At 40.6% G+C, this 16,515-nt stretch overlaps 1 protein-coding gene across 5 annotated transcripts in view; it reads right to left on the bottom strand.

Annotated features, from left to right (window-relative positions):
- The window catches only part of ENTPD7 (ectonucleoside triphosphate diphosphohydrolase 7), a 58,122-nt gene extending 41,955 nt beyond the window's left edge, over window positions 1–16,167 (bottom strand). The window contains exons 1-6 of one of the 5 annotated variants that reach the window (XR_007471345.1): window positions 15,817–15,969; window positions 15,456–15,558; window positions 15,244–15,375; window positions 14,151–14,333; window positions 2,516–2,721; window positions 2,121–2,271 (exon numbers count right to left, since the gene is read on the bottom strand). Coding sequence is in view for 2 of the 5 variants with exons in the window: in XM_049697112.1 (XP_049553069.1) it covers window positions 2,121–2,271; window positions 2,516–2,721; window positions 14,151–14,333; window positions 15,456–15,463 (548 nt within the window). In the remaining 3 variants the exon portion in view is untranslated. Of the gene's footprint in view, window positions 1–2,120; window positions 2,272–2,515; window positions 2,722–14,150; window positions 14,334–15,243; window positions 15,376–15,455; window positions 15,566–15,816 lie in introns of those variants that run through there. The other 4 variants (XR_007471343.1, XM_049697112.1, XM_049697111.1 and 1 more) reach the window with 4 other exon arrangements.
- Between the last annotated feature and the right edge of the window lie 348 nt (window positions 16,168–16,515).

Here is a 16,515-nt window from a genome sequence, read left to right as displayed (position 1 = left end):
CTTCGGCAAAAAAATAAAACCTAGTGCTAATAAATCCAAAATACAGTCCAGGGGATTCAAACCCATTTTGAATATTGCTCACAAATGCTAATAAATTAACAAAGTATTAATTATACAAAACAGGTTCTTGCAGTGACTGTTAAACTTACGTCAACAACTATAGCTACCTTAGAGGTAGCAATAATTTCATAAGCCCAGGGTAGATCTAGGCATTATTAAAAGAGCTGATCAAAAAACAAGTTAGGGCTTCCCTGGTGGCGCAGTGGTTGAGAGTCCGCCTGCCGATGCAGGGGACACGGGTTTGTGCCCTGGTCCGGGAAGATCCCACATGCTGCGGAGCGGCTGGGCCCGTGAGCCATGGCCGCTGAGCCTGCGCGTCCGGAGCCTGTACTCCGCAATGGGAGAGGCCACAGCAGTAAGAGGCCCGCGTACCGCCAAAAAAAAAAAAAAAAAAGTTAAAGGCAAGTTCTTTAAAAATTCTTAAGATAAAATAAATACTAATATTCAGAGCTTCCACGATGACAGGGAACATCTTAGACAAATGGGGTGGAGCTACATAGTTGATTTTGTTTAAATAGAAACTTCTTTGACAAACAGAGGAAAGGCTGGGCAGGGCCAGGAGATGAGGCAATCCTCTCCTTTGCTCCAGACACACAAACTGTGGCCATTTCATCACCCTGCTGGTTCGCTCTGCCTTTTTGACCTCCGAGTCAGCTTTTTCTCTGGCCCTCCACCCTCCTTCCTTGTTTGTGAGACCTTAGTCCATTCACAGCCCTGTGATGTGGCACCACCTATGTCATCCATACTCTTCACATGGTTTCTAAAAGTTTGAATGATGTATTACTTATGTCAAAAACAAAAATTCTAAATTTCACGTGTAGTATGATTACAATTTTGTAGAAGTTACACATAGATATACAGAGAGAAAGGAATAGGACAAAATGAGACAGTTTTGATAGGGCAGTAGAATTATAACTTCTTTGTTTTGATTTTAAGATTTCCTTTAATGATGTAAGGTTCTAGCAATAACATTTTAAACTTTAGTTTTAAAAATAAGTAAAAACAAACCAAAAAAAAAATTTAAAGATCAAGATGTATGGGAAAACAAGGAACTAGAAGGCCTTTCAGATTGACAAATGGCTACATAAAATAATCTCCTTCTCAACAGTAAACCAGTAACTCTGTGTCTGAGCAGAAGGAAAGTAGTCAACTGGAAGAAGTGTTGACATACATGTCTGGCACAAGCAGAATGGAGCCCTACACACATGGCAGAGGTTTTCATTGCTGTTGGCCAAGTATATGAAATGAAACTTTGTGGAAAAGGGAACTGCCATTTATCAAGGAAAAACATTTAAGCTAATAAAAAATACCCGATGACTATGAGACTGTGAACATTGCAGAAGGATGGGTGCTCAAGTTAAGGGAGCTCATTCCTACCTCAAGACCATAATAAGTATGGAGGGGTCAGGGAGGTGTCAAAAGAGAGAAATCACAAACAAGGAGGGGTCTGACCTAAGCATAGCTGCTGCCTCTTCGTCTTCCTCCTCTTTCAGTGAAGGAAGAAGGATCAGGTGGCAAAAAGCCAGGCTAAACTGCCAAGGTCAAGTGGAAAAGACTTAACCAGCAGGGCTTGAAAAAGTGGTCTAAAGCAATGGAGACTAAGCTTTGCAAGTAGCACCAACTATCATCAGGGAGTCAGGCAAAGTTATAGAGAAAACCCCATTCCTACCAGAGCCCTCCTACGAGACCCCAGGTACCCAGTCCCTCAGGTGACCCTCCTACTACCCTTCTGAAATTATGCTCACCTTCTAGGTGCCTCATGATCCAAATTTATTACATCACCACTGCTCCCAACCCTCAATCAAAACTAAGAATCATTACAACCATCTCAAATAGATATTGATCCCAAAGAAGCAAACGACATGGAGGTGTGATCAACTGATTGTGAAATAACGGGGTGTAGGAGTGGCTCTGCTCTATTTTGAGCAAGAAGTCTCTTAGTGCCACCTGTCAACTCTGTGTGCTGTACCCACATCCTGCCTTCAGACCAGGGAACCACAGAGAATAATGTATGAAACTGCACTTTCAACTCTTGGGCCACCCACTCTCCTGCATCTCACCTCTCGGAGAGAAGCCTCATGCCTGCTGTGCATAGGATGTAAAGGGGGGTCTCCTTGTGCTTCCTCACAGGCACATGAGCAGCAGCAAAGCTCAGCAGAGGACGAAGGTAATCGCTGGCATGTTCTGGAGTGTCTGCCATTGCAGAGATTCCTTAAGTAAGATAAAATACTTTCTTTAAAGAGCAGATCACATAGACTCAGAAGACTGATACCCCATAAGGTTCTGTTTAAGGTCCTAAACATTTATTTCATAAGAGTAGGGTAGCAATGAATCCCTCCCATTATCCAGAACGTCCAGAAGAAAAGGGTAGCTTTCTTTCTCCCTCTTCTCTTCTGTCCTCTCATTTCTGTAGCAGATAAGAGAGACTGACAATGAAATATATTCCATTTAGTACCTGGCTTGATTTTTTTAACCACTGGTTGGCTGTTACGGTCTCTCATCTGTTTGATGTCCAACAAGTCATGAGGATTCCCATTATGTCTTGGCCAGAAATAAACAAAAATCCGAGAGCCACTGCTGCCACAGTCCACAACAAGTCCATAATTTAGATTTGGGTCTTCAGTGTCAGTAGCTTCAAGATCTCCTACTCGAGCCAAATACCTAAGCCGGGCAAAAAGAGAAACTAGTGTTAAGCAAATAGCACCACCACTTAATTCATCTGTTCGTGAGTCTTCATTAAGTGCCTACATGTGCCAGGCACATGGGACTACACATCCTAACAAAGGAATGAAACAATATTGACCATATTTACTAATGTATATGAGGCAACAGCTGGTTTATACTGAAATTAGGTAACCAAAAGACTCCCCTAAGTTTGGGGGTAGTTCTGAAACTGGCCAGGGTAGCAAATCTTTTACTAAGCATTAAAGGGCTTCTAGGCCTCAGTAAATACTAAGCCACAAAATTTGAGGGTGGTTTGCTATGCACACTAGATAACTAAAGCAATTCTAATAATTTCTTCTCTATTTATCTATCCTTTCTGTATATAAACATGAAGAACATGGCGGAATGATATCTGGCTGACAGCAGGAGGACAGAACAAGTAAAGATGTTACCACCAAAACCCCAAGGTTTGAGTCTCAGCTCTAGCGCTTCCTATGTTTTGTGACCTTCAGGAAATTACTTCTCTCAAGCTGTTCCCTCGTCTGTGAAATGAGGGTAGTTAGGAGTCTCTACTCTCAGAGAGGCCAAAATGTATGTTGAGCAGTTAGCACAGTGCTGTGCTTGTTACATAACTATTGGGAGAACAAATAGCAGAAGACTCTCTGGAGAAAAGGGCTGAAATATCCAGAAAGAAAAGAAGGCTAAAAGCTGGTAAAACCCTTCTTCTGAGTGATGAGGCTTTACTAAATATTAAAGTTTCCTCAGAGCGTACAGGTCTGAAAAGTACAAACGTCACTGATGACTCCTCTTCAAAGGCTTCACCTGAAGAGGAGCCCGGTGAGAATGAGAATGGCTTTTAGCTTATTACTCGAAAAAGGAAAGCTCTTTCTTTCTTTTTCTTTTTTTTTTTTTTTGCGGTACGCGGGCCTCTCACTGTTGTGGCCTCTCCTGTTGCAGAGCACAGGCTCCGGTCGCGCAGGCTCAGTGGCCATGGCTCATGGGCCCAGCTGCTCCGCGGCATGTGGGATCTTCCCAGACCCGGGCACAAACCCGTGTCCCCTGCATCGGCAGGCGGACTCCCAACCACTGCGCCACCAGGGAAGCCCGGAGAGCTCTTTCTTGATGCTAATATATAATGCATGGTAGGCAGACTAAAATTTTGCCTTCTAGATTCTTTTAAATTTGAATAAATATTACCATAGGTTGAGCTAATAATTGAATGAATATTCTGAAAGTAATGTTGTGAATTTTTTCAAGTAATACACCTAAACTCCCTTCTGCCCTATCATCCAACATTGTCTTTAGAGGTAATGCCCAGATCCCCAAGACCCTTACATAGAACCCTTTATAACTAGCTTTTGTGAAGCCTGAAACTAATATAATGGGGGAGGAAGGTTCTTTTACACAAAATATTCAACATTACAAATACAAAAGGGGCCCATGCAAGTGAGGGGCCTTGAATTGCAGGTAACATTCCCTTCACAGTAAATCCAGAAAAGTAAGCTATTTGTCATACCTCTCAGAACAATCTAGCCTGTGTTTACTGGTGATTTCACATTGCTACACAGACTACAGAGTTCCTTACTTTGGAGAGAAAAGCAAACCTGATGAAAAGAAGACCGTATAGAAACAGCTCTGAAATCAAAAAAGTAGAGCTGAGTACCTTTCCTATTCTATAACACAAAATGCATTATTTTAAAAAGAGGAGAACATATATTTGAGCTTCAATACAATGCTGTAAATTATTGCATAGGATAGGGTCAGGTAGAACTTTTTTCTGGATCTGATATGAGAGTGAGTTGCAGGAAGTGAAGCAGATGGTAAAAGTCTGTTACACACTAGAAAGTTTACAGTCCTAAAGATTCCATTCCACACAGACTTTCCCATTCTAATCAAATGATTGGGCTAAAATGGGCTCACAATCCACCAGTCAACTCATAACAGCTCACTTCTATCACAGGAAAGCTGGGCAGACATCTGTGGGCCACAGATAGAGAAGAAATAGGCAAGATAATCCATCTCCAGCCCAAAGTGACTTTTCATTTCTCATCAGCAATCTTTCTACTTCACAGATCTTTATCTGCTTTCCTTCTCTGAAAACCACCCCTTCTACTTCTCTTTGACAAGATTCTGGATCCTGTCCCCTCCTGCTTAATGAATAACTTTTTCCAGTACATTGGTTCTCAAAATTTGGGGGCTCAGGACCACTTTATAGCCTTAAAAAAATTATTGGACCCCAAAGAGCTTTCGTGGTACATCTATCTACATTTACCATGTTAGAAAATAAAACAGAACATTTAAAAATACTTATTTATTTATTTAGCCACAATAGCAAACTCATTACATATGAACATATTTTATGAAAAACAACTATTTTCTAAAACAAAAAAGTTAGAAGAGTGGCATTGTTTTAGAGTTCTGCAAATCTCTTTTGTGTCTGGATTAATAGAAGATAACTAGATTCTCATGTTTGCTTCTGTATTCAATCTGTTACGATAAGTTGTTTTGATTGAAGTATATGAAGAAAATCAAGCTTCACCCAGGTATGTTGTTGGAAAAGGGAAGAGTACTTTTTAGATCATTGGTACTACACTGAAACTCGACAAGTGGAGTTTCTTAAAGGTTGGTTGCAATGTGGAATCTAAACTCTAAGAACTTTTCATACTGTTACATTAAAATGCACTGGTCTATCTTTCACTTTAAATTGCTTTTACCCATGTGTAATGTTCTCACATCGTATACTGGAAAATACTGGTTCGCTGAGCTATGCAAATCTTCTTAATGTTGACACATTTCATTCTACCAAAAAAACCACACACATTCATGAATATCACTACCAATTTTATCAAAAAAGTCTTTTAAGTATTGGGAAGCTATCAAACTCACAGTGGCAGATACAAACTTCCCAAACTTCTAATTTTCACTTAAAAGCTCAAATTTTATCACTGGCAATAAATACTGACAGTTATTTTCCTTGAAGTGACAGGTTTTTACTTCATTCATTTTCAAGAAAATGTCTATGAAATACCCACATCTGAAATCTACAGTTTTTCTGACAGTTATTCTTTCAAGTGAAAAATAGTATTCCATGACTGTGTTCAGCTCACAACTCAAACAATTGCCTAAGTGCTTTTCCTCGAGACAACCTGAGTAGGCAACAGAAGTGATTAATTCCTATTTCCCATTTTGTCACACAGAATATTAAAAAGATATTCTTAAGTGGAATTAGACTTTTCTTCCCACTGCAATTGTGTGACAGTGAAGACTGCCATAACTACTAGTATAATTTGGTGCTCTATCTTGATTTGTGCTAAGGCACCAGCAGTTTTACCCACCATCGCTTTTGCATCATCAGTGTAAATGTCAACTCAGTGAAAAAGGCAAATAGTATCACCATAGCCAAAAGGTAGAAGCAACTCGGAGGTCCATGACAGATGAATGGATAAACAAAATGTGATATATACATACAATGGAATATGCTTCAGCCTTAAAAAAAAAGAAGGAAATCCTGCCATACGCTACAACATGGGTGAACCTTGAGGACATTATGCTAAGTGAAATAAGCCAGTCACAAAAGACAAATACTAGATAATTCCACTTATATGAAGTATGTAAAGTAAGCAAATTCATAGAAACAGAAAATGGAATAGTGGTTACCAGGGGCTGGCGACAGGGAAAAATTAAGGGTTGTTGTCTAATGGGTATAGAGTTTCAGATTTGCAAGATGAAAAAGTTCTGGAGATTGGCTTCATAGTCATGTGAATATACTTAACGGTACTGAACTATACACTTAAAAATGGTTAAGATGGGTAAATTGTGTTATGCGTTTTTAAACACAATTTTTTAAAAGGGCAAACAACATCTTAGTATTATCATCAAAATAGCTTTGGCCTCACACACTCCCTGAAAGGGTCTCAGAGACTCCCAAGCGTCAGTAAGCACTTTGAGAACCACTACTCTAACGCGACCTTTTTTCTAACATCCGTTTGCTTCTCTACCTATTCCTCCCCCTTTCCCTTCTTTGATATGGCTTCCCAGTTCTCCAGAAGCCTCCCCTCAACAAGCTGATTCTTGTAATGATCTAAAAAAGGCCTCCTCCTTCTGTTCTAACATGTGGAGTGTCATTCTCTTTAAGCAGTTTGCTTACATTTCAGTATGAGCCCTAAGAGTTCTTTCATATTTGTTTGCTCCACCTCTCCATTTAGACTCTCAGCGTCTCAAGAGCAATTACCTTATCTGCATACCTCAATACAGACACAATGTTCCTCACATTTCTCTGATACGTATCAATCAATCCTGATTGGCTTGGGCCTAGAGCTCACAATATGAAGCTGCTAGTTTGTTAATAATTCATCTATGTCTTTGTATAGCTATATTCAAAATCAGTTGGTCTCCTTAGAAAATTTCAATGGCTTTCCAAAGCATCCTGTCATCCTCTTTGGTTCCTGTCAAGATAAGCAACTTTACACCTCTCATTTGGGTACAACTCAACTTTGCTTTCTCTTCTCTTAGAAGTCGCCATGTGTGCATTGGCAGAAAAAAGTCAGCTGACACTAGAATACAAGGGAGAAAGATAGGACCAGATGTTACACTTCCCACTTGAATCCTTGATCAGTTGCTTCAGGCCGCAGAAAGTTCTGGAATTCTGACCTCTTATGACCTAATCAGGCTTCTTACACTTTTCAACCACCTGAAGGTCTTCCTCTGTCTAGGCTCCTAACGTGGATGGATCACTGGTCCTTTCTCGGATATTTTCATTTCTGATTTGCAGTCCCAGCCTTAGCCATCATGGTTAATTACTGGATCCTTCTGCTTTGCTGATACTGCACTGTCAACCCCTAAAGAAGACCTAAAGTCCAAGAGAAAAGTTCCAAAAGCTTTGGATCCCTCACATCCACCGTCCCAGGAGAGATCTGATTCACCATCACATGCACTTACCCCCGCCTCACACACATATATCCCCTCTATTTGAGAAACATGATTTCCCTCTGGTCACTGCTGAGTCAATGAAAAGAAAGATACCCACATATACATCACCCAAGGTAGAACTGGAAGACATTGCTTTTCATTGCCATTATCCTCAAGACATTAACAGCATTAGAGCTATAACTAACCAAACCATTACCTAGCTTACAAAATCAACACTAATTACCACTTCTAGAGTTCAAAAAGAACTCACTAATATGCCAAAAGTCCATTAAAGTGGTCCCCCATCAGCATGGAACTACCACCTCTTTGATGAATGTCATCATATCCCAACTCTGTTCAAGGCTCAAAACCAAATATAATGACATTATAGCCAAAGTAGCTGTGCATGACTGATGATAGCAATACATACCCAGAAAAGCATCTTGTAAGGTTACTACTTATCTCCTAACAAGATTAATCAGAGCAGTCAGGAACATTTATAATTTAAAGCTCTGCTTATAAACATTATAAACACCATTAAGGACAAGTAAATGAATAAATGCAAATAAATGCCTTCAATTTCACCAGCAAAATCTCTGAATTTTTCCACTGTACATAAGAACCCTTAGCTTCACCTGTATATCTGTTTATCATTTTTATTCTAACCATAAGTAATGGCTCTTTTTCACTTGCTTTAAACAGAATTAAAACTCCTAAGGAAGGTCAGTATTGAGCTGATTGCTGACACAGTAGCGCTCATTCAGTTATTCCCAGATGGCAAAGGAACATGAGGCACCACCTTTCAATAGCTACATTCTTCAGGACAATAAGTCAACCAGACAAATATTTCCCCACTAATAAAGACAGTAGTGGGGTTACCAAAAAGTGAACAATATTAAACATTAAGGTGAAAAAGAAATGTACTGAATATACAGAACATTTAAGTAAGAACGGTTCACTGTTTGTCTTGCACAACATGTATGAATACATGCTAAAAGCACCCCTTATACTAAAAATTATTAATAAATTTTAACAATTTACCCAGTATCCAGGACTAGCACGTTCCAGCAGAACTTTCTGATATGATGGAAATATTCCCTTTCTGCACTGTCTAATAGGATAGCTACTAGCCACATGTGGCCAGTGAACACTCGAAATGTGACTAGTACAAATAAGGAACTGAATTTTTATTTTATTTAATTTAAATTAATTTATATTTAAATAGTCTCTGTGGGTAGTGGCTACCCTATTGGATACCACAGTGTAGACAGTGTTTGTTGAGTAAGTGAATAGATGAATGAATAAATGGGTGTAAAATATGAATTAAGTATGAGGAAGTTGTTGGAGCCCATCTTACATGCCACATGCTAGATAAATAGTTGATTAAAACACATCTAACAAAAATTATTCTTAAAAACAGCTTTGCTGTGTGTGTTGGTGGGGGGAAGGCAAGAGGTTTATGGGAAACCTCTCTGTCCTTCTGCTCAATTTAGCTGTGAACCTAAAACTGCTCTAAAAACTAAAGTTTGTTTTAGAAATATAAATTTAAAAAAAAATTCTGGATTCTATCCTTACTGACACCCATCAATCTGTAAATTTACCTTTTCCTAAATTCTAGTTCTGATGCAAACCTTCTGCTTTCTCCTTCCAGAAGCAATGTGGGTATATGTTTGTAAAACAACAGCTCTTCAGTTTTGAAACTACTGAGGGAAAACCCCCATGCAGGCTTCTAAAATCCTGGGCCATATCACCTCAGAAGTGATATGCTATATATATACTAATATGTATAAAATAGATAACTAATAAGAACCTGCTGTATAAAAAATAAATAAAATAAAATTTAAAAATTAAAAAAAAGAAGTGATATGCTAGGTTCTACCAATGGCTGAAAAAATTCAAATTAAAACATTTTTTCTATATAAAATATTGATATAATTTCATCATGTGAATTAAGAACAATTTAAGTTGGAAAAAATATGACTATATTCAATGTATGTAATATAAAAATCACAACCACAAGCACTTGTCCTAATTTTTTATAAGCTATTGAACTTGAGTGTTAGGTGTTTTCATCAATTCCTAATTATTTGTTTAATCATTTTATCATCAGCTAGTGCTTACCAGTGCCTAAGTAGTAACAGCTGCCACAGAAAAGAAATTCTGGAAGGAAAAAAATTTAAATGGAGATAATGCTTCCCCTTATCTTCACTGCATATTTGCAGGGCACAAAACAGAATTAGAGAACAGAAAAATCAAGATTATTCCAAATAATACTAATAAGACTAATATCTGTGATGTACCAGGCAGTGCTAGGTGTTTTTCTTTTCAATCCAAATGACAAGACAAGGCAGGCATTTTACCTCCACTTTATACTTAAAGAAATGAGATCCCAGAATACAGCGCCTGTCTGAGATAACCCAACTAGAGAATGACGGGCTGATTAGCTCTAAAATCAATCTCTTTCCCCTATACCACAATACTTCGTTCCCAGATAAATATAACTAAACTGTAGAGCAATGGTTCCCAACTTAGGCTGCATATTAGAATCACCTTGAGAAAAAGTCCAGTTATTTGCATTTTTTAAAGGTCCCCAAGTAATTCGGTTACATAAAGTTGAAAACCACTGACTTAAGGTCATCGTTAACACAAATAATTAGACTGTGTAATAAAATAGTTCTAACAAAATGTGTAGAACTGTTTAGCACTATAGAAATGGTCTGTAGAAATTCTGAGTTACTGAGTCTACTTTTTTTTTTTTTTTTGGCTGTGTTGGGTCTTCGCTGCTGAGCACGGGCTTTTCTCTAGTTGCGGCGAGCAGGGCCTACTCTTCGTTGAGGTGCACAGGCTTCTCACTGTGGTGGCTTGTCTTGTTGCAGAGCACTGGCTCTAGATGTGCGGGCTTCAGTAGTTGTGGCACGCAGGCTTAGTAGTTGTGGCTTGCAGGCTCTAGAGCTCAGGCTTAGTAGTTGTGGTGCATGGGCTTAGTTGCTCTGTGGCATGTGGGATCTTCCCAGACCAGGGCTCGAACCCAGGTCCCCTGCATTGGCAGGCGGATTCTTAACCACTGCGCCACCAGGGAAGCCCCTGAGTCTACTTTTAATAAATTTCCTCTCTCCTGCCTCACTGTCAAGATGTCAGTACGTTATTAATTACTGTCATCAGTGTGCCTGCATCTAATGACCATCACACCCTTCCCACTACCACCATTCTAACTTGCTATTATTTGCTGTGTCCTGAGACAAGAGAGAACCAAGCTAATTACAACAGTATGCACAAGTACACAGTACTATATTTAAAATGGATAGGGACTTCCCTGGTGGCATAGTGGTTAAGAATCCGCCTGCCAATGCGGGGGACATGGGTTTGAGCCCTGGTCCGGGAGGATCCCACATGCCGTGGAGCGACTAAGCCCATGCGCCACAACTACTGAGCCTGCGCTCTAGAGCCTGTGAGCCACAACTACTGAAGCCTGCGCACCCTAAAGCCCGTGCTCTACAACAAGAGAAGCCACCGCAATGAGAAGCCTGCGCACCACAACGAAGAGTAGCCCCCGCTCCCCGCAACTAGAGAAAGTCCACGTGCAGCAACAAAGACCCAACGCAGCCAAAAATAAATAAATAAAATAAATAAATAAATAAAATAAAATGGATAACCAACAAGGACCTACTATACAGCACAAGAAACTCTGCTCAATATTATGTAACAACCTAAATGGGGCAAGAATTTGAAAAAGAATAGATATATGTATATGAATAACTGAATCGCTTTGCTGTACACCTGAAACTAACACAACATTGTTAACAAACTACACTCCAATATAAAATAAAAAGTTGAAAAAAACAAAAAAAAACAGTATGTAAAACAAAAGTAAACAGCCTCTATGTGAGAGCCTTTCTTATCAGTATAGTACATAAGCGCTTAGTACATGAACTCAGTGATATCAAATTTGGTTACTCATGAGCCTCTTCTTATTAAGTTCTGATTCTTAACTTTATTCCTCATTCTTGACTATGTACAGTTCCTGATTCTTTATTCCTGATTCTGCATAGTTATACTTAAACTATTATCTCATTAGGAAACAATTATTCCTTCACATCTGCCTCTCTAACTAGATTATTAACTGCATGAGTTCAGGGGCCACGTTTTATTCATCTTTGTACCCTAGCACCTAGCACAGAGTCACACACACAGCAAGCTCTCAACACATGTTTGCTTCCTAAATGACTCATGTAGGCAGCCATGAGTGAAGTTTAAGGACACATGGTAATTTGTGGCCATATGCACGTAACATTTCATTAAAGAACAAGGAGCTCTAGGCTATATGGCTGCTGGCTGCTCAGCCAGAGCATTACAGGGTGTGAGGATTTTGTTACGCTCATTACACAGGCACAGTCTGTGTGTTCCCTAGCTCTGTGGCTAACTTGTTTCAATTAATTCAGCATAAGTATTTATTGAATCTGGCCACCTGAGTTTAGTGGTAGATAAGAACTATCAGATCACTCCACCTCCCACGTATCCCTCAGATGCATTTACTTCTCTTCATCATCATTGCTGCCACCCAAGTCTAGGCCACCATCATCTCTCTACTGGAGGATTCCAATTCATTCTCCACCATGCCATCAAAATGACCTTTCTGTAAAAAGCATTTCTGATCATATCACTCTTCAAAGCCTTTCAAAGTCTTCCCTCTGCCCTTAAGATAAAGTCTAAACCCCCTAAAATGGCTTAATAGGCCCAGCCTGATCTACCTCTCCAGCTATATAGATCACCACTTCCTGGACTCACTGGTCCAGGAAGACCCCACATGCCATGGAGCAACTAAGTCTGTGTGTCACAACTACTAAACCTGCACTCTGGAGCCCGCGAGCCACAACTACTGAGCCCACATGCCACAACTACTGAAGCCCACGTGCCTAGAGCCCATGCTCCACAACAAGACAAGCCACTGCAATGAGAAGCCTGTGCACCCCAATGAAGAGTAGCCCCCGCTTGCCACAACCAGAGAAAAGCCCGTGCGCAGCAACGAAGACCCAACACAACCAAAAATAAAATTAAATAAATAAATTTTTAAAAATAATTTTTAAAAAATCTTAAAAAAAAAGAAAAAAGAATCATGAAGAAAACTACACCAAGGCACATCATAATCGAATTGTTTAAAACCAGTGATAAAGAGAAAACCTTAAAAGCAGCCAGAGGAAGACATATTATGTACAGAGAGAACAAAGATAAAAATGACAGCAGACTTCTCCTAAGACAAGCCAGAAGACAGTGAAGCATCGTCTGTAAAGTAATGAAAGAAGAAAACGATCAACCTAGAGTTCCATACTCAGTGAACATTTCTTTTAAAGGGAAAACAAAATAAAGACTTTTCCAGTCACATAAAAGTTTAAAGAATTCACCAACCACAAACTCACACTACTAGAAATGTTAAAGGAAGACCTTTAGGCAAAAGGAAAATGATACCAGATGGAAATATGAAATCTACACAAAGGAATGAAGAGGCCCAGAAATGGTAAATATACAAGCCTTTTTTTCTTATTTTTAAAAACCTCTTTAAAAAATAATTGAATGCTTAAAGCAAAAATAATAACACATGGTGGAGCTTATAACATATGTAGAAGTAAAAGATATGACAACAATAGCACCAAGGCCAAGGGGAAAGAGAGGAATGAAAGTACACTGTTGTTAGGTTCTTACACTGTGTGTGAAGAGGTATAATATTACTTGAAGTAATAAGTTAAAGATGTATACTCTAAACCCTAAAGCAACCACTGAAAAAATAAAAACAGAGTTATATCTAATAAGCCAAGAAAGGGGCTAAAGTGGAATCATAAAAAATGTACTCAATTCAAAAGAAGGGAAAAAAAGAGGAAAGACAAACAAAGAACAGATGTGACAAGCAGAAAACAAATAGCAAGACAGATTAAAATCTAAACAATTGATAAATGTAAATAGCCTGAAGGGCCCAAATAAAAGGCAGACATTGTCAGATTGGGTAGAAAAAAAGACTCAACTAAACTCTGCCTACAAGAAGCTCACTTTAAACATAAAGACACAAATAGGCTAAAACTAAAAGAATGGAAAAACATCTATCATGCTAACACTGACACAAGAAAGCTGAAGTTGCTGTTCATATATTAATACCAGACTAGTAGATTTCAGAGCAAAGAATATAATCAAAGATAAACAGAGTCATTTAAGAATGATAAAAGGGTCAATTCATCAAGAGTACATAACAATCCTAAACATTTATGCACCCAGTAAGTCAGCCCACCAAGACAAAAAAACAGAAAGATGTCTTTCATGGTTAAAATGCAGCAACAGCACTGCTGAATCAAAACTGAACATTGCCGAAATGGGGCTTAAGATCTTCTTTATGTAATAAGTGGCATACAGTTTTACTAATAAAAGTGCGGTATTCCCCAAAAGAGTCAAAGGTGGTAGTGTGTTAAACAGCTTATCAAAATATTTATGACTTCAACACCAAAACCAATCGAAGCGATGTAAAGCTGACTCACCTTTCGTATTGCCTGTCTCGTGGTAATGAAGCACCCCAATGTCTAAAGTCCATGATTAACATAAGCAAAAGGAGACAGGATATGAAGAAGAGTCCTAGGAATGCCACCCGCTGCCGGGGAAATGGGCTCACTGTGGGCACAGTGAAGTACCAGGAAGCTGGGCAGAGGTAAGAAAAACTGATCCTGAAATGAGACAAACATTAGTAAGAAAAGTCTCTACAATCCAGTGCTAAAAAATGGTTTTTAAGCTGAATTAAAGCGCTTCCTGATAAAGGCAAAAAATTTATGCCCCCAGAAGTCTAAATGTTCATTTAGTCTCGAATTTTAGAAAAGGACATATAGAGTTCATGGAGCTTCTACTATATAAATAAAAAAAGGCTTCTCTGCTCTTTTTTCAGAGTGCACTTTGGGATGCAGTTCAAAGAACCAACTTCATGTTAATGAAAAGATCACCAGTCTCCCTGTGCAATCTCATAACACTGAAGAATCAGAGCACTTGTAACATTCCCATCAAGAATGCTGTCAAAAAAACTGGATAGTCAGAAAATTTATTCAACTGATTTTTAAAAATATTTTAATAGGTAACATACGCACACAATAAAAAAAAATCAAACAGTTTAAAGGATATATAGTGGAAAGTGAGTCTTGTGCCTTAACCCCATCATTTCCCTCTCAGAGGCAACCACTGTTACCCAGAGATATTCTTGTATACACAAGCATAAATACATACCATATAGGTAATATATCTGTGTGTGTCTGTATCTCCATTCCTTTGGTTTTACATCATACCTACTGTTCTGCATCTTTCTCCACTTACTCTATTTGACGACTGTCTCATTTGGTACCTGTTGCTCCACAGATCCACATTAATCTTTTCTGAAAGCTTCAGAGTGTTATAATGTATGGATAAGCATACTCAACTGTGAAGTTCACTTTCCATGGTAATTCAGAAGGACCTCGGTCTGTTTTCAAAGTTCATTAAAAAAATTTTTTTTGTTTTGTTTTTGTTTTTTGTGTTTTTTTTAACCTCCTCAAGGGGCACCTAGCCTCACTCAAGTGGAAATTTGAAAGAACATTACAATCTAGCACTTACCAGAGCAGAGCAAGCACTCACTCTATCACCCCGGGGGCTCTGGGCTGTAAGGTATTGTTGAATCTGCCTTCAAAAGAATGCAGCTTTGATCTTTGCATCCATCTGACCAGGCTGCGAAGTCCATATGCAGCCCTAGAGCAAACCTCACTCGTAACAATCTCCCAGCCACCCCCCACCGAGCTCCCAGCTGAGGATAAAGTCTGCAACCTTACCTAGCCATGGGTTCCCTTCAGTGGTCTCAAGGCCTGTCACCTCCTTTTCCTTTTGCCTTGAGAAGGTGGTCTCCTCGTCCCAGTCATCTCCGAAGTCTGCAGCCTGGAAAGAGCTGGTTGGGGTTCCGGCTCACCTCCAGCAGTACCCACGAGACTAGACCCCATATCCCACCACGAGAAGCTCATGGCGTCCACCCACTCCCCGGGCTCCCACTCCAGATCCGTATGCTCTTGTTCCTGGGGCTCAGTGGACCCTACCCAGGCTCCCTGGGAGCGGGGTATTCTAGAGGGCCAGCGACATCCTCGAGGAACCCGCGGTCCGCCCCTCCCGGCCCCGCAGCCCTCCCGAGCTCACACTCACGGGTCGAGCGGCCCGCCGGCTCCCTCAGCTCCGCTCTGCTAGGTCCGGAGGTGCTCCCCGCGGCCTCTAACCGAGCCGGAAGGAGGCCTGGGCCGCCGGCGGCGCCACGTCCCCAAGGAAACCGCAGGGAGCCAATAACTGACAGGGGACCCGCGGAGAGGGGCCCGCCTTCCGCCCAGCTGGGGCCGCGGGCGAACCAGCTCCGTCGGCCGCACGTCGGTCCGCCAGGGTGGCCAGTCCCCTAGAGCGCTAGGCCTTAATGCCCGCCCCGGGATTTCGAGCGCGTCCAATCCGGAAGGGCGTCGTACGGGGCTCCCCCTGGAGGGGCCGGCTGTGGCTCACAGGTGAGCAGTACGGAGCGGCGCCCAGGTACCTTGCGGCTGCTACCCTCTCGGGGGCGCTAGTTCTCTGCTGGCTGTTTTCTCTGCGGCCGTTTTCAGGACGGAGCGGCTCGGGTGCGTGGGTCTCGGGGTGTTCGCGACACAAGTGCATCCCTTGCCTAAAGCCAGTCGGAGGTTTTGTGTCCACAAATCCTGCCCTGCAGAATGGCAGTTCTCCCACCACAAACCTTCCCTACAGCCTCCCAAACAGATGCCCCGGATCCACTGTGTTGTCCCATGAGAAAAAAACACAAGTTGGGGGGTAATGACGACTACACCGCAGCGCTTATATCCATTCATTCCACATTCATTTAATGTC

Source organism: Orcinus orca, chromosome 14 (assembly GCF_937001465.1).
Source record: "Orcinus orca chromosome 14, mOrcOrc1.1, whole genome shotgun sequence".
NCBI classification, from domain to species: Eukaryota; Metazoa; Chordata; class Mammalia; order Artiodactyla; family Delphinidae; genus Orcinus; species Orcinus orca.
The sequence above is the reverse complement of the archived record's forward strand: the minus strand, read 5'-3'. Positions and strand labels throughout refer to the sequence as shown.